Here is a 21,935-nt window from a genome sequence, read left to right on the forward strand (position 1 = left end):
ATGTTAGCTCTCTTCCTGCTTCTTAAGTGGCCCTTTCTGTTTCTAAAGACACTGATCAAGATGCTTAGAGCACCCGGGCATGGTGGTTCACACCTGTAATCCCAGCACTTGGGAGGCAGAGGCAGGAGGATTGTGACTTCAAAGCCAGCATGGGCTACATAGCAAGTTCAAGACCAATCCTGGCAATATAGATCCTATCTCAAAAAACAAAACAACCCTAAAAGTCATCTTATCAGGGACATTTTGAACTAGCCTAAGAAGCCAGTAAACTTCCACCTTTTTTTCATTTTTAAAACTTAATGTGTGAAGCTGATATACTCAGCCCATTCTTGAACTTCACCCTAGGATTTGTTTTCCAAACTCAGGTGAACTTGGTTAGGGTTGGGGACTGCAGTAGGTTGAGAGGGGTGGGATATTAGACACACCAGCTGAGAAACCATACCTAATGAGGAGCCATTTGTTTTCACACTTGCACATCCCAGAAGGAGCCACTGTTTCTAGCAGCATTTGCTCAGACCTGGAGAATTCACTCGTTCACAGGTAGGCCTGCCCTCAAGCCTAGTTGCTCTCTAAAAGTCAATGGTCAGATCCTTTTACTTTTAAGAAATAGTTTACTTACTGAGGCATAATAGTTTTCCTGTTTGAAAATCGAGAGTGGGGTTTACAAACTTGCAGCCCTTGAGCCTCAGTTGAAATGTTGGGCTCACAGAAACGTTTGGGGTTTTTTGAGATACTGGGGTTTGAAGTTAGGGCCGCATGCTTGCTAGGTGGATGTTGGGTATTTTCCATATAGAGTCTTGTGAACTATTTGCTCAGGGCTGGCTTTGAACAGTGATCCTCCTGATCTCTGCTTCCTGAGTAGCTAGGATTATAGGTATGAGCCACCAGTGCCCTGCTGAATTACCTCTCTTTTATTAAAAAATGTGTAATTCATTTTTTAAGTTCGCTAGCTTAAGTATTTTTCTAGAAGTTAACTAGCAAACTACTCTGCTACAAAAAAAATTATTTCGTTCATTATTTTGTTACCTAGATTGTACTGCTTAAGTTAATAAAGCATGTAATCACATCTGCTCATTTGTCACTAGCACAATGAATGTACCCTGTTTTGTAGTATTTGCTAATTTCTCTGTTATAAATAATTTTACCTTGTCTGATTTCCAGTTATCAACACGAGTTACTGATCATGGTGTTGGCAAGAAACATGCGGTTGTGCACAGTGATTAGATGTTCACCCCATTTACAATAGACATAAACCACCTGAAAATTACAGTGAAATGTAATAAGTTCAGAAGCAATGAATTTTAGTATTTATTGCATTAATTTCCAATGTAACTTGCTTAGTTTTAAGTTTATGTAATTGTGTTCTTAATAATGGCTGTATTTCACAAGCTCACGAAATGTCTGAAAATTTAGCAAGGAACATCTGTTAGCATGTGAGAACCAGCTTTGGCACACCACTGTGTGGAACTTTTTTTTTTTTTTCCTTTTTTGGGACAGGTTCTTGATATGTAGCCTAGGTTGTTCTCAAACTTACAATCCTTTTGTCTCTGCCTCCTAGTAGATGGGATTATAGGTGCATGCTTTGTTGACAGCTTCGTGGAATGTTTGAAGGACTTCAGCTATTCCTCTGAGTAAAATGTGAAGCCACTGTAAAAGGTGTGACTTGTTCAGTGGGACTTGTGATTAACAGGGCCACTCTGCTGTGCTGAGAATAGAGTGAAGGGAAGGAAACCTGGCAACAGGGACACTATTTAGGAAGACTAGTTAAGGCAAGAGATGATGGTGGCCTGGAGCAGGGAGTAGCCAGTGGCAATGGTAAGATGTGATCAGATCAAGAATCCATTAGTTCGGGGCTGGAGGTGTGGCTCAAATGGTAGAGTGCCTGCCTAGTAAGTATGAAGCCCTGAGTTCAAACACACCAGCACCAAAAAGAATCCATTAGTGAGGCAGTGATTAGACCTCTCATGCTTCTGTGATCTGTTAAGTCTGAGAATGCAGCCAGGTTTTCCTTTCACTTATCTCTTGGTGCACTGTCAGAGTAGAATTTTGTTCAGCTGAACCAGTGCCTGAGTTGGCTTGACAGACCTTTGTATGGATTTCAACACTGTTGAGATATCAAGGAGACTACATGGAGTTCTGTTTCTTAAAGGTGGTGATAATGGCAGTTGGAGTGGGAGAAGACCTGCACTGCAAGATGTTCAGCATTCTTGGCTCCAGCTCTCTAAATGACAGTAGTGCTTCCAGTTATTGCCACACATGCACAACTCCACTCACTTTCAAACAGCCCCTAGACCTGTGCACGTCTTTACAGAAAACCAAAGAATCGTGACCTCTAACAGAGTGTGTGGTTCTTGTCTTCCCCCAACAGTACTATGCCTACCTGTATTCTTACGTGATGCCGCAGGCCATCCGAGACGTGGTGGATGAGTACACCAACTGCGAGGACATCGCTATGAACTTCCTCGTCGCCCACGTCACGCGGAAGCCCCCGATCAAGGTGAGGCCCTGCACCATGGGACTGCGCGTGCATGCAAAACCCCCGGTCAAGGTGAGGCCCGGCACCATGGGACGCAATTCTCTTGTTCTGCCGTGGTGCTGTCCATGATGGCACCAGACTTGAGCGCTTCTATAAAGCGGGTGAGGACACCACCTATCTTGCAGATTGATTATAGGATTCAATGAGTTGGTACTCAGCAGCTCTGCACTCCTGAGGCTGGTGGATAGAACTAAGAGAGTTTGGAACTTGTGTAGGACAGATGTTGCAGGGTTATTTTACTCATCTGAAACTTAAATGTAGTAATTTCCCTCAATTATTGATTTGTTACCAGAAGAAATCAGACATTTTTGTATCCTGTAGCATTTCATTGCAAATATATCAAAGACGTGTTTCTGTTCACCACTGCTTTGAAATGATGATAGTTATTTTCCTGTCCTTACAGTCTTCTTATTTAGTACAGTAATAAAACAGCATGTATATTTCTATATTTCAGTATAACTCTTTTCCTTTGTAATCCCATGTACTTTATTTTATGTATTTAGAGACTTTAAAGAAGGCATCCACAGGCTTTACTAGATTGCCAAATTCGAGGGCAAGTTGGTAGATCAATGTTTAGCATTTTAAGTAGCTTCCAAATTTTTTTCCAGAGTGGTTGTACTAGTTTACATTTCCACCAGCAGTGTAAGAGGGTTCCTTTTTCCCCGCATCCTCGCCAACACCTGTTGTTGGTGGTGTTGCTGATGATGGCTATTCTAACAGGGGTGAGGTGGAATCTTAGTGTGGTTTTAATTTGCATTTCCTTTATTGCTAGAGATGGTGAGCATTTTTTCATGTGTTTTTTGGCCATTTGAATTTCTTCTTTTGAGAAAGTTCTGTTTAGTTCACTTGCCCATTTCTTTATTGGTTCATTAGTTTTGGGAGAATTTAGTTTTTTAAGTTTCCTATATATTCTGGTTATCAGTCCTTTGTCTGATGTATAGCTGGCAAATATTTTCTCCCACTCTGCGGGTGTTCTCTTCAGTTTACAGACCATTTCTTTTGATGAAGAGAAGCTTTTTAGTTTTATAAAGTCCCATTTATCTATGCTGTCTCTTAGTTGTTATGCTGCTGGGGTTCCATTGAGAAAGTTCTTACCTATATCTGCAAATTCCAGAGTATTTTCTACTCTTTCCTGTATCAACTTTAGAGTTTGTGGTCTGATATTAAGATCTTTGATCCATTTTGAGTTAATACTGGTATAGGGTGATATACATGGATCTAGTTTCAGTTTTTTGCAGACTACTAACCAGTTTTCCCAGCAGTTTTTGTTGAAGAGGCTGTCTTTTCTCCATTGTACATTTTTAGCACCTTTATCAAAGACAAGTTGGTTATAGTTGTGTGGCTTCATATCTGGGTCCTCTATTCTGTTCCACTGGTCTTCATGTCTGTTTTTGTGCCAGTACCATGCTGTTTTTATTGTTATTGCTTTGTAATATAATTTGAAGTCAGGTATTGTGATGCCTCCAGCACTGTTCTTTTGGCTGAGTATTGTCTTGGCTATTCGTGGCCTCTTTTGTTTCCATATAAACTTAACGGTAGATTTTTCAATGTCTTTAATGAATGTCATTGGAATTTTGATGGGAATTGCATTAAACATGTAGATTACTTTTGGGAATATAGACATTTTTACTCTGTTGATTCTACCAATCCATGAGCATGGGAGATCTCTCTACTTTCTATAGTCTTCCTCAGTCTCTTTCTTCAGAAGTTTATAGTTTTCCTTGTAGAGGTCTTTCACATCCTTTGTTAGGTTTACACCTAGGTATTTGATTTTTTTTGAGGCTATTGTAAATGGAATTGTTTTCATACATTCTTTTTCAGTTTGTTCATTGTTAGTGTATAGAAATGCTAATGATTTTTCTATGTTGATTTTCTATCCTGCTACCTTGCTATAGCTATTGATGGTGTCTAGGAGCTTCTGAGTAGAGTTTTTTGGGTCTTTAAGGTATAGGATCATGTCGTCTGCAAATAGGGATATTTTGACAGTTTCTTTACCTATTTGTATTCCTTTTATTCCTTCTTCTTCCCTAATTGCTCTGGCTAGGAATTCCAGTACTATGTTGAATAGGAGTGGGGATAGTGGGCATCCTTGTCTGGGTCCTGATTTTAGAGGGAATGGTTTCATTTTTTCTCCGTTAAGTATATATATAGCTTTTATAATGTTGAGGAACTTTCCTTCTATTCCTAGTTTTCTTAGAGGAACTTTCCTTCTATTCCTAGTTTTCTTAGAGCTTTTAGCATGAAATGGTGTTGGATCTTATCAAAGGCTTTTTCTGCATCTATTGAGATGATAGAGTGGTTTTTGTCTTTGCTTCTGTTAATGTGGTTTATTACGTTTATTGATTTTCGTATGTTGAACTACCCCTGCATTCCTGGGATGAAGCCTACTTGGTCATGGTGAATGATCTTTTTGATGTGTTGTTGAATTTGGTTTGCCATTATTTTATTGAGGATTTTTGCGTCAGTGTTCATTATGGAGACTGGCCTATAGTTCTCCTTTTTGGAGGTGTCTTTGCCTGGTTTTGGGATAAGTGTAATACTGGCTTCATAAAATGTGTTCGGCAGTTTTCCTTCCCTTTCTATTTTGTGGAACATTTTAAGGAGGATTGGTGTCAGTTCTTCTTTAAAAGTCTGATAGAATTCAGCAGAGAATCCATCAGGTCTGGACTTTTCTTTTTGGGGAGACTCTTGATTGCTGCTTCAATTTCATTTTGTGTTTTAGATCTATTCAGGTGATTATTATCCTCTTGGTTCAGTTTTGGATGATCATATGTATCTAGAAATCTGTCCATTTCTTTAAGATTTTCAAATTTATTTGAATATAGGTTCTCAAAATAGTCTCTGATGATTTCCTGGACTTCCATGGTGTTTGTTGTTATCTCCCCTTTTGCATTCCTGATTCTACTAATTGGATTTTTTCTCTCCTCATTTTAGTCAGGTTTGCCAGGGGTCTGTCAATCTTGTTAATTTTTTCAAAGAACCAACTTTTTGTTTCATTGATTCTTTGTATGGTTTTTTTGGTTTCTATTTCATTGATTTCAGCTCTTATTTTTATTATTTCTCTCCTTCTATTTGTTTTGGGATTTGCTTGTTCTTGTTTTTCTAGGAGTTTGAGATGTATCATTAGGTCATTGATTTGGGATCTTTCAGTCTTTTTAATATATGCACTCCTGGCTATAAACTTTCCTCTCAGGACTGCCTTTGCTGTGTCCCATAGGTTCCGGTAGGTTGTGTTTTCATTTTCATTGACTTCCACGAACTTTTTAATTTCCTCTTTTATGTATCAGTGACCCATTGTTCATTAAGTAATGAGTTATTCAGTTTCCAGCTGTTTGCATGTTTTTTGTCTTTACTTTTGTTGAGTTCTAGTTTTATTGCATTGTGATCAGATAGTATGCACGGTATAATTTCTGTTTTCTTATATTTGCTGAGGCTTGCTTTGTGCCCTAGGATCTATTTTGGAGAAGGTCCATGGGCTGCTGAGAAGAATGTATATTGTGCAGAAGTTGGATGAAATGTTCTGTAGATACCAAGTAGGTCCATTTGACCTATGGTATGTTTTAGATCTAGGATTTATTTATTGATTTTTTTGTTTGGATGACCTATCTATTGATGATAATGGAGTGTTAAAGTCTCCCACAACCACTGTGTTGGCGTTTATATATGCTTTTAGGTCTTTCAGGGTATGTTTGATGAAATTGGGTGCGTTGACATTGGGTGCATACAGATTGATGATTATTATTTCCTTTTGGCCTATTTCCCCTTTTATTAGTATGGAATGTCCTTCTTTATCTCGTTTGATCAATGTAGGTTTGAAGTCTACTTTGTCAGAGATAAGTATTGCTATTCCTGCCTGTTTTCAGGGGCCATTGGCTTAGTAAATCTTCTTCCAGCCTTTCATCCTAAGCCTATGCTTATTTCTGTCAGTGAGATGGGTCTCCTTTAAGCAACAAATTGTTGGATCTTCCTTTTTAATCTATTTCATCAAACGGTGCCTTTTGATGGGTGAATTAAGTCCGTTAATATTAAGCGTTAGTGGGTGAGGATAGGTAAGACACCTAAAAAACTAGCTAGCATTTGTTGCCCTTAATGCAGAGAAACTAAAGCAGATACCTTAAAAGCAACTGAGGCCAATAGGAAAAGGGGAACAGGTACTAGAGAAAAGGTTAGATCAAAAAGAATTAACCTAGAAGGTAACACCCACGCACAGGAAATCAATGTGAGTCAATGCCCTGTATAGCTATCCTTATCTCAACCAGCAAAACCCCTTGTTCCTTCCTATTAATGCTTATACTGTCTCTACAACAAAATTAGAGATAAGGGGAAAATAGTTTCTGCTGGGTATTGAGGGGGGGGGAGTGGGAGGGGGTGGAGTGGGTGGTAAGGGAGGGGGTGGGGGCAGGGGGGAGAAATGAACCAAGCCTTGTATGCACATATGAATAATAAAAAAAAAAAAAAGAAAAAAAAATATTAAGCGTTAGTACTGATAGGTATGTGGTGATTCCTGTCATTTAGTTGTCTTAGTTGTTTGAAGGTTTGATTGTGTGTACCTAAGTTGAGGTTACTCTCTACTTTCTAGCTTTTTGTTTTCCTGTAGTTTGGTGCTGCCTGCCCTCTCATGGTTATGTTTGGTTTCACTTTCTGTGTGCAGAATCCCTTGAAGAATCTTTTATAGTGGTGGCTTTGTGGTCACATATTGTTTTAGTTTCTGCTTATCAGGGAAAACTTATTGCTCCATCTATTTTGAATGATCGTTTTGCTGGGTAGAGTATCTTGGGGTTGAAATTATTTTCATTCAGTGCCTGGAAGATCTCACCCCAAGCTCTTCTTGCTTTTAATGTTTCTGTTGAGAAGTCTGCTGTGATTTTGATTGGTTTACCTTTGTATGTTATTTGTTTTTTCTCTCTTACAGCCTTCAATATTCTTTCCCTAGTTTCTGTACTTGTTGTTTTAATGATAATATGCCGTGGGGTAGTTCTATTTTGATCTGGTCTGTTTGGTGTTCTGGAGGCCTCTTGCATCTGTATGGGAATAGATTTCTCTAGATTTGGGAAATTTTCTGTTATTATTTTGTTGAATATGTTACGCATTCCCTTTGCTTGCACCTCTTCTCCTTCTTCAATGCCATGATTCTCAGGTTTGGTCTTTTGATGGAGTTGGTGAGTTCTTGCATTTTCTTTTCACAGGTCTTGAGTTGTTTAACTAATAGTTCTTCGGTTTTTCCTTTAATTACCATTTCATCTTCAAGTTCTGAGATTTTGTCTTCTGTTTGTTCTATTCTGCTGGATTGGCCTTCTGTTTTGTTTTGCAATTCTGTTTCGTTCTTTTTTCTGAGGTTTTCCATATCCTGAGTCCCTTCCTCTTTAATGTTGTCTATTTTTGTCCTGAGTTCATTTATCTCTTTATTAATCATGTTCTTTGTTTCACTTTGGTGTTTATACAGTGCTTCTATGGTTTCCTTTATTTCTTTTTGTGCTTTTTCAAATTCTCTATTTTTGTTGTCTTGGAATTTCTTGAGTGTCTCCTGTACATTTTGGTTGACCCTGTCCAGTATCATCTCTATAAAATTCTCATTGAGTACCTGTAATATTTCTTCTTTTAAATTTTTCTTGTGGGCTTCATTGGGTTCTTTGGCATAGTTTATCTTCATTTTGTTGGAGTCTGGATCTGAGTATTTGTTTTCTTCATTTCCCTCTGGTTCCTGTACTAATTTTTTGCTGTGGGGAAACTGGTTTCCCTGTTTTTTCTGTCTTCCCATCATTGCCCTTGGTGTTGTTACTGTCCCTGTGCTGTGTGCAATTAAGTATTTTCTAGCTTGTAATAATAACAATGGTGATATTTGGAATGGAAGGGTGAGAGGAGATGGAAAGCAAGAAGTTAAAGGAAAAGGGAACAACAAATAAGTAGAAAAAAACCAAAACAATCAAACAACAACAAAAGTTTCAAAGATATAAACAGGGAGAGATAGCGTACTAATGAACAGTAAGCTTGTGGTCTGCGTCTTCCCAAGCCGTGTGGATGCGGGTGTCTGGCGGCGGCCTGGGAGCCCTCCTGGTTTCTCCGTTTATCGTGAAGTGGAGATGCTCTGCGCAGGCTGGAGATGTGAAGGAGTCAAAGTTTTGCCTCTTCTCAGTGGTTTTTCCTGTAAGGTGAATCTCCCAGCGTCTCTCCAAGATTTTACTTTAGGAGGCATGCTTTCTGCTTCCTCCCTCTAGCCACCATCTTGGAATTCTCCCTCAGAATTCTTAAAAATTTCAATTCTGTCATTTTTTTTTGTTGTTGTTGTTGTTGCTGAGTGTGTTTGGGCTACAGTAAACCAAATTCACACTCAGTGCATAGAAAGCTTAGCTCCACAGCCACTGCAGGTTCAGGCAACAGGTTAAAGCTCTCTGCTAAGGGGTAGGCTTACCTTGTGGGATTCATACTGCTGAGAGTAAGTAATAATCATGTGCATATTGTATTTCTTTTTCTTTTCTTTTTTTTTTTTTTTTTTTCTTTTTTTGGTGGTACTGGGGTTTGAATTCGGGGCTTTATACCTGCTAAACAGGCACTCACATTTGAGCCACACACCTAGCCCCATTCTTCTGTTTTGTAGGTAACTTCCAGACACAATCCCTACCAGCATGCACTAATAACTTGCATTGTATTGTTAGCTAGAGGACACTAGTTCCAGGCAGTAAAGCATAACAGGGATTGAGAGAATTGCATTGGTGGCCTTGTGCATCCATTTGTACCCAGTCACACCCTTTCCAAATGTGGCTCCCATTTCTACCTTAGCTCCTGATTACCACAGTGCCTTCTCCTGCTTAGACTTCTGTCAAAGCCTCACAAAAGAAGAGCAATTAGGTAAATAATGGCTGGCTTTAAAATCTGTGAGTGATAAAACTTAACAACTGTTATTTAAAAAGTATTAGAGCCAGTTTGAAAGATTGTAAAGCTTCTTCTTGTAAACTGTAAGGAGGCAAAGGTCTGAGAAAGGAATTAATGCTTGACTCATTTTTCTGTTCTTTACTTGCCCTTTCTTATATGGTCAGGGACTGGGCTTTAGTCCAGGCGTATGCTTCTATTTATGCCTTCCAGGTGGTCAAAAGACACTGCTCTTGAACATTTTACAGTATCCGAAGGATCCTCACCTAAGCACTCAGGACATGAGGAATTTTTATTTTCATTTAAACACGTTTCTTTGGAGGGAGTGAATATGATATGTCATATGCCTGTATGAAAATGTCATAATGAGACCTGTCTTTTTTACAGTTAACATGTACTAATAATTTTTTTAAAAACTGGATAAGGAAAAAACCCTAAGACATGTTTGTCTACTGTATTATTAGGCCAGTGTTTCTTTAGCTAAACCATCTCTTCAGTAGTGTAGACATAATTTGAACCTAGTATACATACTTCTTACCAAGTGAAAGCCTCAAAAGTCAGTATTCTCTAAAAAAATTTTTTTTGGGGGGCAATACAGGGATTTGAACTCATGGCCTCATGTTTGCTAGGCAGACCCTCTATCACTTGAGCCACTCCGACAAGTCCTCTGAATTTTTTTTAATTCTACTGAAATATAAGAATTCAATTCAAGGTATGATCATTTATTTCAAATGCTCAATAAAGAATATTTTCAAATTCTGATTATTCACAGTGTAGAACCAGTGTGAAATAAGTATTTTATTAATTTACCTCATTTTAATAGTATTGGTTATATGTACTCTTATGTATAAAAACAGTGTGAGGGCTTTTTTTGTTTGTTTTAAATGCCTAGAATATTCACTGTCATTATGTTCTCTTCCTTGTTTGAAATGGGAAGTTTCAACTTCTTCCTCCTTTAAATTAGGTTTGACTTTAGCAGTGTTCTTTCAATAATGCTCAATGTCTTAACAATATTGACTAAAAAAAAAACAAAAACACAGGGTAGGGCTGGAGGTGTGGCTCAAGTGCAGGAGACCGTGGGTAGCAAGTGCAGAGCTTTGAGTTCCAATGCCAGTACGGCCAAAATCAACCCCCAAACCAAGGGATTAATATAGCATTAGTGTTTTGGGTAGTAATACTTATACTACTAGACCTAGTATGTAAAAAGGCTTCATTCAAAATAAAGGATTAAGCACTCACTTAGCACTGAGAAGTGGGGTGTGGTGGTACACACCTATAATTTCAGCCATTTGGGAGGGTGAGGCAGATGAGAAGTTTGAGGCCAGCCTGGGCTGCATAGCAAGAGCTTGTCAAAAAGAACAAAACCTAAAAGGTGGGGCAGGGGATATAGTTCAGTGGTAGGGTATGTTCCCAGCATGTGCAAGGCCGTGGGCTCCATCTCCAGCACCACACACATACACACACAAAAAAAACCATGAGGAGACAGGTGGCTTAAGTGCCAAGGATGAGGAGAGGGAAGATAATAAGCAGCACCCTAGTTGTCTGGTGACACCAAGGATTTTCCCGACTGCTGCTAAGCATGACACCTGCATTCCTGTTATGTGGAGCCCTGGAGCACTCTGTGGAAAGCATAAACCCCAGATGGTTTAGTGCATGCGCAGGCTTTGCTCGGTAACGAACTCCACCTCAGCGTGTGTGTGCTCCCATGTGTTTTTAACCGTGTTGGGCACAGACTCCAAAACGCACTGATGGATCACGTGATGAAAATGGAAATACTGTTTCAGTTAAAACAATAGTTATAAAATCACTTTTTGTTGTCAAATGGGGTGTTTTTCTCCCCAGGTTGGACTTTGGTGTCTGGGATAAGGAGGAAGGTTTTCAGGTACAGCGAGAACAGCGTGGAGTGCTGGCCATGAAGCCATTTCATTGCATTCTTCTCTCTATTCTTGGGAAGTTTTGTTTTTGTTGTTTTGTTTTTTTGAGACAGGGTCTCTTTGTAGCCTAAGGTGGTCTAGAACTTGCATTCCCCCTGATTTAGCCTCCTGAGTGCTGCCACACCCAGCTGTCTTCTTTACATTCTTGTTTTTTTCAGTACTGGGTTGAACTCAGGGCCTCACACTTGCTAGGCAAGCGCTTTCTATATTCTTGACACCACCTCCTGTCTTGTGAGCTGGTGGCAGGGTGGGAGTGCCTCCTGGACTAAACCTGCAGGGCTTGACTGCTCCTGGTGAGTTGGGGGGAGTGGCAAGGGGGGAGGTTTTTTCTTTGTATTTTTTTGGTTTTTGATACAGGGTCTTGTGTTGTAGCCCAGGGTGGCCTAGAACTCACCATCCTCCTGCCTCAGCTTCTTGTGTGCAGCTCTGTGCCCAGCTTCTTTGTGCTTTTATCACCTGAGTGTGTATCCCTAAACTGTAATTAATTAAGTAAATTATTTATGTATTTTTTTGCACTTGCTAGGCAGTGATGCCTCCAGTCCTATAGCTTACTTTTAAAATAAACTTTAAAAAAAATCTTGTTTAAAATACATTTCCACAAAAGTTTTAAAGCTCCTGTAGAGTTCCTGTGTACTTCTGTTCACTTCCTGTTGCTCACATCTTATGTTGGTGTGGCACATTTGTCACAACTGATGTCCCAGCACTGATGAATTACTCTGTTGAACTCCATCTTCTGTTCAGATTTCCTGAGTTTTTATTCAGTGTTCTGTTTTCTGTTTCAGAATCAGTGTGGCTGTTTGAGCTTAAGTGAATGGCCTCATACAGGATCTCTTCTCCATGTCTCTTAATCTTGCTTTCATGATTTTCTGTCTTACCAATGTTTTCCATCCTGGGTAATAATTTTAGATATACCTTTTGTTGCTGGTTTTCTTTTTGTACCTATCCATTGGATACCTAATTTAATAGACTTCTAAAATTTCCATTCTGTTTGTTCCTTTTCATATCCTCTAAGACTCTATTTATTTATTTTTTTGGTGCACTGGGGTTTGAACTCAAGGCCTTGCTTGCTAGGTAGGTGCTCTACCACTTGAGTCACACCTCTGGCGCTTTTTGCTTTGGTTATTTTTCAGGTCTTGTGTTTTCACATGGGTGGGCCTTGGGTCACAATTCTACCTATGCTTCCCGCCGAGGAGGGATGATAGGCACTTGTCACTGTGACAACTTATTGAGATGGTGTCTCACTAACTTTTGTGTGGGCTGGCCTTGAACCGTGATCCTCCTGAACTCTACCTCTCAAGTAGCCGGGATTATAGGCATGAGCCACTGTGCCTGGACCCTTGTTTCTTCATCAGACTTTGTCTTTCAAAATTTCATTGAACATTTTATACACATTGCTATCATTCTACGCTTTAGTGTTTTGAATCTGTCTCTGCAGATTCTGCAGATTCTCCCTATGTGGCTTATTCCTTTTGGTGTGACTTTTGTTTGAGATCCTATTCTCTGGGATTTTATTGAAGGCAGTTCTTTTGAGGCCTGAATTTGCAAAGTGGGTATTTGCATTTGCTTCTCCCTGTGCCTAGGGTCACTGCCTACATGACACCTGGCTAAGCTAAGTCGTAACCATCTTGGTGCCTCACCTGACACACAAGTCACATAAATTTCTTCATCCCTCCCATGTGAGACAGTCTCAGCAGTGACTTTCCCTTTTCCACTTAGAGCTGAGCATGAGAAGAAAACCTTTTTCCACCATCTGTCTTTGGGCTTTCTCCATCCCATGCCTGTGTCTTTCCTTTTTAGGATTTCAAGTCTCCAGTTGGACTTTGCAGAGGGGGTGCTTATGCTGATTGGTAATAATAATAATACCTTTAATAATAATACTTTTTAAATTCTTTGATGTTTCCTAATAACAATTAGATTATAAGCACCTTCTCATGTCTTTAAATACAGTTTTCTTAAACGTTTTAATGAATACTGATTTTCCAGTATTTTACTATTAGAAACATTGGTGAAATGAACAATTTCGTGCCACCGTCTTGCTATGCAACCAAGATCAATACTGGAAGTAGAATTACTGAGACAAATAACAAACATTTAAAGGCTTTTACAATCTGTTAAACATAGGCCATTTGGAAAGAATCCCTTACTAATGTTTGAGATACACATGTGATAGAAAGGAGCCCTGGGCTGGTGCCACAGCCCCTGACTCTTTGAATGTAGCTGTTGGGGACTCAGTGGCTTCACTGTGGATGTGGTGTCGAATTGGTAAAGCTGCAAGTTTTCTGTTGGGTTTAGCACTGTGGTCCTCACTCTACTCTTTCTTCCCTGTTCCCAGGTGACATCACGGTGGACTTTCCGATGCCCAGGATGCCCTCAGGCCCTGTCACATGATGACTCCCACTTTCATGAGCGACATAAATGCATCAACTTTTTTGTCAAGGTGTATGGTTACATGCCCCTCCTGTACACTCAGTTCAGGGTGGACTCTGTGCTCTTCAAGACCCGCCTGCCCCATGACAAGACCAAGTGTTTCAAGTTCATCTAGGGGCACTGCAAATTTTGGGGAGAGGACAGGCAGAGTGACAGTGATGGCTTCCAAGCTCCCAGGCATTAAAGGACCTTGGGGACGTCTGCTGGGTGGGTGGCCCAGACCCTCTGCTGGGAGAAGCAGCAGGAAGAGTGGAAAGGAAATAGCTGCCTTTATCTTGAAGTCGGCCACACTGAGCCTGGTGCCCGGTCAGAAGACTTGGTGCTTCCACACGGGGCACTGACTGATAGTGTACACTGAGGACCATGACTCTGGAGAGTTACTCACAAGTTCCTAAGCCCAGGACAGCTGGTTTGTGGTTTTTAAACTCAATAACAACTATTATTATTATTTAAAAAGAAAGTTTCAGATCTGCCATTCAAGGCTTATTTATATATGTGTGCGTATGTATACATACATGTATATACACACACACTCACATACATATACATACATAGAGATATATATATTTGGCGGGGGCATTTGAAATTTTTGCCTATCTCTCCAAGAGAGGGACCCACCAGGCTCCCTACATTCTGTATTTTGGTGGAGATGGATTTAAGCCTTGTGTTATCTTCAGTGAGTGTAGAAACAAGGAAAGGATGGACTTGGCCTTCTCACGGGGCCCTGGCAAGACCAGGTCCCTCCGTCTGCTCTCAGCCCTCTCTGTTGCCAGTCAGTGGCTTGTCACTCAGCTTCTCTTCATGGGGTGATTGGGAAGGACCTGCACTGGTGCTGAGCAGCTGAGAGGCCTTCTGCTGACTCCAGTGGGTTTTGAGGATTCATTAGGCAGTGACAGTCACAGGATTTACCTCTGCTGTGCCATCTCTTCCTTGTTTGAGAGAGAGTAAGCAAGCAAAGAATGAGGCCTGCACTGCCCAGTGGCTCTTTGTGGCTCCTCTCATTACAGCATGCTATACTTTGGGCTCCAGGCTTCCTGAGTGTCCTCTTGCAGATGAGACAGCAGGAGGACGTGGGCTTCATTTCCAGGTGCAGTCTGAAGGTGCACAGGCAGGGAAGTTCTCTGTGGTGTAGGACAAAGTGAGTGCCCTTTGAGAGACCTACCCGGCAGGCCGGGAAATCTTAGAGCAAGGCGCCTGCCTTGGGATAATACCTTGGTGAAATTCACCTTTCCCCCACCCTGGGCCTCCGTCCTGTTACCTGTGGTTTTTGGACCCCTAATGCTAGGTTGGCTGTAAGACTCCCTGAGGTTTGGTATGTGCTAGAACCATGGCATTCACATCCCACATTACCACTTCCCACTACTGTTTAAATTTCTGTTCCCTGGGCTAACTTGGGTCATGGTGGCAATAGGGAAATGAGGAGGGTGTTAGTGTGGTTTGTCAGGGATTTTGCCCGTGACTTCTCTGTTTTCCAAGCCCCACTTTCTTGAAGTGGAATGGAATATAGGCTTCCGGCAACTGAACAAAGCTCAGGTCTGTCCTGGTCACGTACATGCCTTAAGCCATTCTGTCTTCCCTAGACCTTGACATCCTGTGCTTCTGTTTCTTGGGTACATTCACTTCTGGCTTGCCTATACCAAGTGAGTTCTCTTCAAGTATCATTTGAAGCCTGGCTCTTTCATGTAGCTCCCATGCATGGTATGGCTGGTGTGCATAGGAACTCTCCCCATTGGCAAGCAGGACCAGGCCGCTCTTTGGCCTGTGTCTCCCTAGTGCCTACTGGCACCTAACTCCTGCTGAGACTACCTGGGAAATTTGGTTATGCTGAGCAACCCAGCAGAGGGGTCCAGACTCCCTGTATCCTAATTTTCTGTCTGTTCCTTGACTTTTGACTTTTTTTTTTTAGAAGTAGCCTTCTTCCCTCAGGGGAGCCAAAGAGTGTGGTGTTTTGAGCTATATATGTGGCTGCTATTTTATCCTGTTTCTTTTAATGTGAGGAACTTGTAAACAGACACAGTTGGACCTGATGAGACAGGAGCAGTGTGTGATAGGAGCCCCTTCAGTGGGGCCGATCTGTGGGTCCCTGTAGGTCATTGGTCACTCATCAGTGCCACTGACATGTGCTGTGGGATGGCTATGATGTCAGAGCCTCCAACAGGGATAGCACTCTCTGGGCCTGACAGGAACCTGAAAAGCATCCTCTGTGGACACTGTGTTCCTGAAGGTTTCAGTAGTGAGAGCAGAGCTGGGTTAGGTGCCTCTGGGAATTGCTGCCACTCTGTAAGGCTGGAGAGGGAGCCCTGCTTTCCATTCTGCTCACCATGGGACCCCCTCCCCACCACAGGGCCTTCTGATGCGGGAAAGTAGCTCCTCGGATGCCCACAGGTCACTCCTCGATACCTAGTCCCAGCTCCCAGGGCAGCCTGTTTTCCAGTTAGCCAGTTGGCGCTTTACCTTGAGGGCAAGGCCACCATCAGTGACAGCCTCCCCAGTGCTCATCAGGCCACACTGAGCCTTTGCCCTGAGCCGTGCTTGTGTGGTGTGGACAATGGGCCCGTCTGGGAGGATGGGTGTGCCTTTCAGGATTTCCTGGGCACGGGAGTTCCTGGTGAGATGCTGCTCTGAAGGGGCTCCAATACCATGCCATGCCCATCCTCTCCACCCTTCTCCAACCATGAGCACAATGGTCTTACATTGGATTTTTGTAAAAAAACAAAAACAAAATAAATGGAGACTTTAACTCAAGCAGCGTGGATGTCTTTTGTGATTGTCCTCAGCAGGAACAGAAGAGTGACCTGAAACAAGGTGCGTGTCTGGTTCCATGACCACTAGTGCATGACCAGCTGGGAGCACTGCTGAGTCAGACTGGGCCATCTGACAGGCCACAGAGCAGTCTGGGAGCTGAGCGAGGGGTGCTTGCTGTCATGCACGGGCAGCAGCCTTGCCAGTGTCCATTTCTGGGATGAGTCGTTTTGACCAGAGAGGCACATAGGTGTCATTGATTTAGTGGGACCGGGCACACACCCATACACTTCATTTTCCTATGGCATCTTAAAGTGTCTTGTGCTGTAGGGTGCTGGAGGGAGCTGTGAGCCTGCAGGAGGGAGGAGAAGACCTCCTGCAGATGGCTGTCAGAAAGGAGTTGCTACAAGCACCTGTGGGCAGTGCTTCCACGCGGGCAGAGACTGGACTTTTGGGGTCCACGGCCCTAGAGCTGCTGGTCTGTGGGATGGCTGGCCTGTGGAGAGGGTGAGGATGGCAGCTGGGAGAAGGCTGGGAGTGGAGCCCAAGGTGCACTGGCCGTCAGTGTCCCTCCCGGTAGTGGGGTTAAGGAAAAGCAGGCTGGCATGCAGCAGCCATGTGACCCATGCACGGGTGAGGCTGGAGCTGGCCTGCTGAGCTCGCCCTTTGCACAGTGCATCTCTGTCACCACCTGCCTGGGCCCCAGAGCACCTGAGAGGGAGAAAACAACTTCTTTGAGCTATTGGTGGGACTGTGAAGTTCAGGACAGTGCTGCCTGCAGTTAGGGTTAGGGCCCTGGAGTAATGTGCTGAAATCCTGGGTCACCCGCAAGGTTAAAGGGAGCCTCCCATGCCTGCTGCAGATCTTACAGTATTACTCAGTTCTTGACAAGTACAGTGAGTATGAGCCTACAACCGAAGGCACAGTGATTAAAGTAGGGTCACAGCCTGTCCAGGGCAGGTTTGGCTTGCTGTTTTATGTTCTGTTTTCTGACCTGGTTTAACTAAGCAGTGTTTTGCTTTTTGCATTTGTCTGTGTTTATGAAAGTGGCCATGTGGTATGGCTGCTGTGTTCACACTCAGAACTCTTTAAATTCTGTTCAGGCTCTTCGTCCCAGTGTTTTCTTATAAAACATATACCAAAGTCGAAACACTTTCTACAATAAACTTGTATGTGCCCTATTCCTATCTGGATAGCTGTCTGTCCCTCAGCCATTTATCCATTCCCATCCATCCTTTTGTCCAACTGCAGGTGCGGCTATATGTTCTAAGTACACTGACTAATCGAGCTCAGTATTTGTTTTGATGGTTTTGTTTTTTTGCAGTACTGGGAATTAAACCCAGGGTGTTGCACATGCTAGACAAGTATTCTACCACTTAGCTACATTCCTTCCCTGTTTTATAATGAAAAATTTACACACTGAAATGCAGAATTACTTTTGTAATGCTGCTGTGGATTGAACTCCAAGCCTCACACTTGGTACGCAATACATAATGTTAAGTGTGCATTCTCTCGCGTTCTGACCAGTGTGTATACCTCTGTATCCTCTCAAGGTAAAGAACATTACTATCAACCCAGAAAGGTCCCTCATGACATTTTTTAGTCAATCCCCACCTCATCCACCCCCTCACACAAACAATGCTCTGAGTTTTCCACTTTGAGTACTTTTCCCTATCCTGGAATTTCATATAAATTGTCACTTTTGCTTTTTGTGTAAGGCTTCTTTAAACTTAGCACAATGTTTCCGTGACCCATTCGGTGTTGCATGTTTTAGTAATTTGTTACTTTTAATTGCTGAGTGGTATTCCCTTGTGAACCTAATATAATTTGTCCAAGGTATTGATAGGCACCTGGGCTGTTGCCAGTTTGGGGCTATTACGAATGAAGCTGCTGTGAACACTCATGTATGTCTTTTTTTTTTTTTTTTGTCTTGGGTAAATGGCTATAAGTGAAATTGTTGGGTGATATGGTAGATTTTTACATGGTTAATTTTATAAGAAACTGCCAGATCTTTTTCCAAAGTGATTGTTCCACTTTGTACTTCCAGAAATAATTGTGGGTGTTCCAGTTCCATGTCGTCACCCACCTGTGGTGCTGTCAGCCTTTTGGATTTTAGCCATCAGGTGAGTGAAAATGGTATCTTATGGGTTCTGTTTGTACTTCCTTGGTGACTTAATAACATTAAGCACTTTTTCACATGATTACACCATGTATGTGACATTACTGTGTAAAGTCTTGCCCATTAAAAAAAATTGGGTTGTCTTTTTCTGCTTAATGTTTTTTTACATTTTCCATACATTTTTTGAGCAGCTTTAGGTTTACAGAAAACACTGAGTGGAAGGCAGAGTTCCCCTGCCCCCTGCTGTCTCCCATCAACACCTTGTATTAGTAAGATCCTTGTGTAACAGGACCTTAAAAGCCACTTTTGCAGAGGGACACTGATGCCTTCTTTGGGCCCAGGAATTGAGACAGGAAGCAGTTAGGTGGTGATGCTTCTTTTCTATAGAAATGCAAGGAATAAATTGACAGTGGGGAAAATGTAACCAGGACTGCAAAAGGGAAAAACGTTTGGCATAGCCAGGTTGCATGCTGGCCAGTTTATGCTGCTTGTTAATCAAAGTGACATTTCCCCCCTCATCTACATGCTGCAGAGTTCAAGGTTAACTCCCTTTACTCTTCAACTAAACCAACTTCTACCTCTTATTTCTCTGACCACCAGGGGAGTAAACCTGTCAGCCAAGACATACAGCTTTGGAGACGTGACTCCAGACACCTGGAGAACCAAGGCCAGCAGCCATTCTGGGATATGCATTTTGTTATAGTTAAGCTGAGCCCCTGAACTCCCCTTTAAAAAGTGAACTTTTTCTCAGAAGTGGGGTGACAAGAGTTTTGAGAGGTTGACTCTCCCTGTCTTCTTTATCAGATGATTGATAAACCGTATTTCCTTTTCCTCAAAACCCTGCTCTCCTGATTTGTGAATTGGCATTGAGACCAGGGGATTGGCATTCTTTGTAACATGTGCCACTCTTGACACAGGAGTACACCTTGTTAATTCAAGAGCATAGTTTCCACTAGGGTTCATTCTGTTCTACATTCTATGGGTGCTGACAAATGTATGACGTGATTCATAGTTTTCACTGCCCTGACCCCCCTCCCATGCCTCTCCCTCCATCCCTCCATCCTCCAACCCCTGGCGGCCACTGTCCTTTCCCCTTTTCCAAAATGTCATGTAGTTGAAATAATATAATATGCTTTTCAGAGTAACTTTCACTTTGTAATATACATGTAATTCCTGCATGTCTCTTCATGGTCTAATACCTCATTTGTTTTATCAATGAATATTTCATCATATGGATATATTATGTCTCTGAGTTTCAGAAAAACTTTACATACTAGTCCACTGTCAGATATATGTTGTGAAGAAAAACATTTTTCCCAATTTGTGGTTTGCCTATCCATCTTTATGGTATTTTCTGATGAGCAAATATTTTTAGTTTTGATGATTTTTGGTGATACAATTTATTGTAACTTTTTTCTTTTATTGCTTTTTGTGAGACTTGTGTCTACTCCAAGTAATGAAGATATTCATGCTTTCCACTAAAAGCATTTTGCTGTGAGTTTTCACACTTAGGCAAGACACATCTCAAACTAAGTCAGTAGGTTACTCCAGCAAAGAGTAATTCACAAATCAGTAGTGCTCAGAATCCAGAGAGATTATCAGTGTCCTGCACAGCATGAGGCACAGTGAGTTTCGCTGCAGAGGGAAGGAAGACCGGTTCCCAGTAGCAGGCTGAGTCGGAGGTGAGCTGGTGGCTCCACTGTTCTGTTCACAGTGGGCTCTACCTGCTTCTGCAGGCACCTGAAGTGCTGGGTATCTAAGCACAGTGACCTTGCTGTTAGAACTTTAAAAGAGTTAAATGAATAACAGAACTAGCTCCCTCTGCTCTTTTTCAGATTTTCTCCATATCCATTTCACCATTCCTATTTCACTGGGCTTAAGCAGAGATTCTTTCCACACCAGACTCCTTTCCAAGGTGTCAATACCCAGGAGCTGCATTTCCTGGGGCAGAGCGCGGTCTGTAGGATTCCAGCACTCACAGGCTGCGTCCTCCATTTCTTTTGGGTCTTCTAACCAACTAGTTTGGTTTTCAAACACCCGAACCTTAGGTACAGCTAGGGCTGTTCTCTCCCAGTGCTTGGGAAGGCCAGTTTTAGATGTTTTCTCTCCTGCTTTCTGCCACTGAGTAGGTAGTGAAGACCTTATTAAAAGTTGCCTAATTTTTAAATTATTCTGTCTGTGAGGCATTTGCCAACTTGTTTGTACTCATATCTTAGTAACCATCCCTCAAAGGATCACTGCCTTGGGCTCTCTGATCAAATCTTTCAACAGAAGTCACACTTTGGACAAATCTCAAGGTATTTCTGGACACAGAACTGCTAGGACACTTAAGTAAAATAAACCATTTGGGATTCTTTTGAGCTTATAGTGGTTTTACATTTTTGAAGATGTTTTTAAAATTTGAAATTCAACTCTGTTCTGAAAGAAGTTTCATTAGAAAGGATACTTACACTGACGCACATTTACATTTCTCCTCCTAGGAACCAAACTAAATTTTCATAGTATAGGACACTGATCTCTCCTCATGCCCTCATGCCTATCTATCTGTCCCTATGCTGGGCTCCCACAGCTTACTCTGTAGCACCCAAGGCCTCTTGAGTGGATGGCCTATAGCTTTAGAAACAGAAGTCTGTTTAAGCATCTCTGTGCCCAAGTTTGGCCAAGCTGCAAATGGAAAAAATGAATTTTTTTTCTTCCTCTAATGAATTCATTTGCAGTGATACAACCATTCCAAGAGAACTGATAATCAACTCTTCGCAAAACTAGAGCAGTTATTACTTTTAAAAAAATTTTGGTGGTACTGGGGTTTGAACTCAGTTTGCTAGGCAGGTGCTCTACCACTGCCATTTTTTTTTGTGTGTGTGTGTGTGTGTGTCCTCCTGATTTCTGCCTCCGAGTACCTAGGATTATATATGAGCCACCGGTGCCCAGCTGACAGCATTTTCTGTAGTTCCCAGGTCACTAAGTCCCTCTTCGATGTTCAACTATTAGCTGAGTTGAAAGACTGACTGCTGAGGGACTTTGAATCAGTCCAAGTAGTCATGTGATGAGCAGGCTCAGCTGGACATACCACCAACTGTCATCCAGTCTAAGGCTTTCACCCGCCATGCCTCCAAGTGACATGTTTGAAGTTGGTTTGTGAGCTACACCTCATGCTATCTTAGATTACATAACATCTAGAAAATGTATTTATACAATTCAGAGCCAGCATTATTTTAAATGCCGTAATCTTTGGAGACAGGTTACTTTTCTTTAAAACCTCAGCATTCCTCATGGGTCTGTGAACACCTGAAGATCTGTGGGAAAGGCA

General features: G+C 41.9%; 1 protein-coding gene across 9 annotated transcripts in view; it reads left to right on the forward strand.

Annotated features, from left to right (window-relative positions):
- The window catches only part of Extl3 (exostosin like glycosyltransferase 3), a 126,259-nt gene extending 109,750 nt beyond the window's left edge, over nt 1–16,509 (forward strand). For 8 of the 9 annotated variants that reach the window (XM_074055246.1, XM_074055247.1, XM_074055249.1 and 5 more), the window contains 2 exons: nt 2,369–2,548; nt 13,670–16,509. In XM_074055246.1, coding sequence (XP_073911347.1) covers nt 2,369–2,548; nt 13,670–13,879 — 390 coding nt within the window. In that variant the 3' untranslated portion in view covers nt 13,880–16,509. The remainder of the gene's footprint in view (nt 1–2,368; nt 2,549–13,669) is intronic. The other variant, XM_074055252.1, reaches the window with a different exon arrangement.
- The last annotated feature ends 5,426 nt before the right edge of the window (nt 16,510–21,935 follow it).

Source organism: Castor canadensis, chromosome 14, assembly GCF_047511655.1.
Source record: "Castor canadensis chromosome 14, mCasCan1.hap1v2, whole genome shotgun sequence".
Lineage (NCBI taxonomy): Eukaryota > Metazoa > Chordata > Mammalia > Rodentia > Castoridae > Castor > Castor canadensis.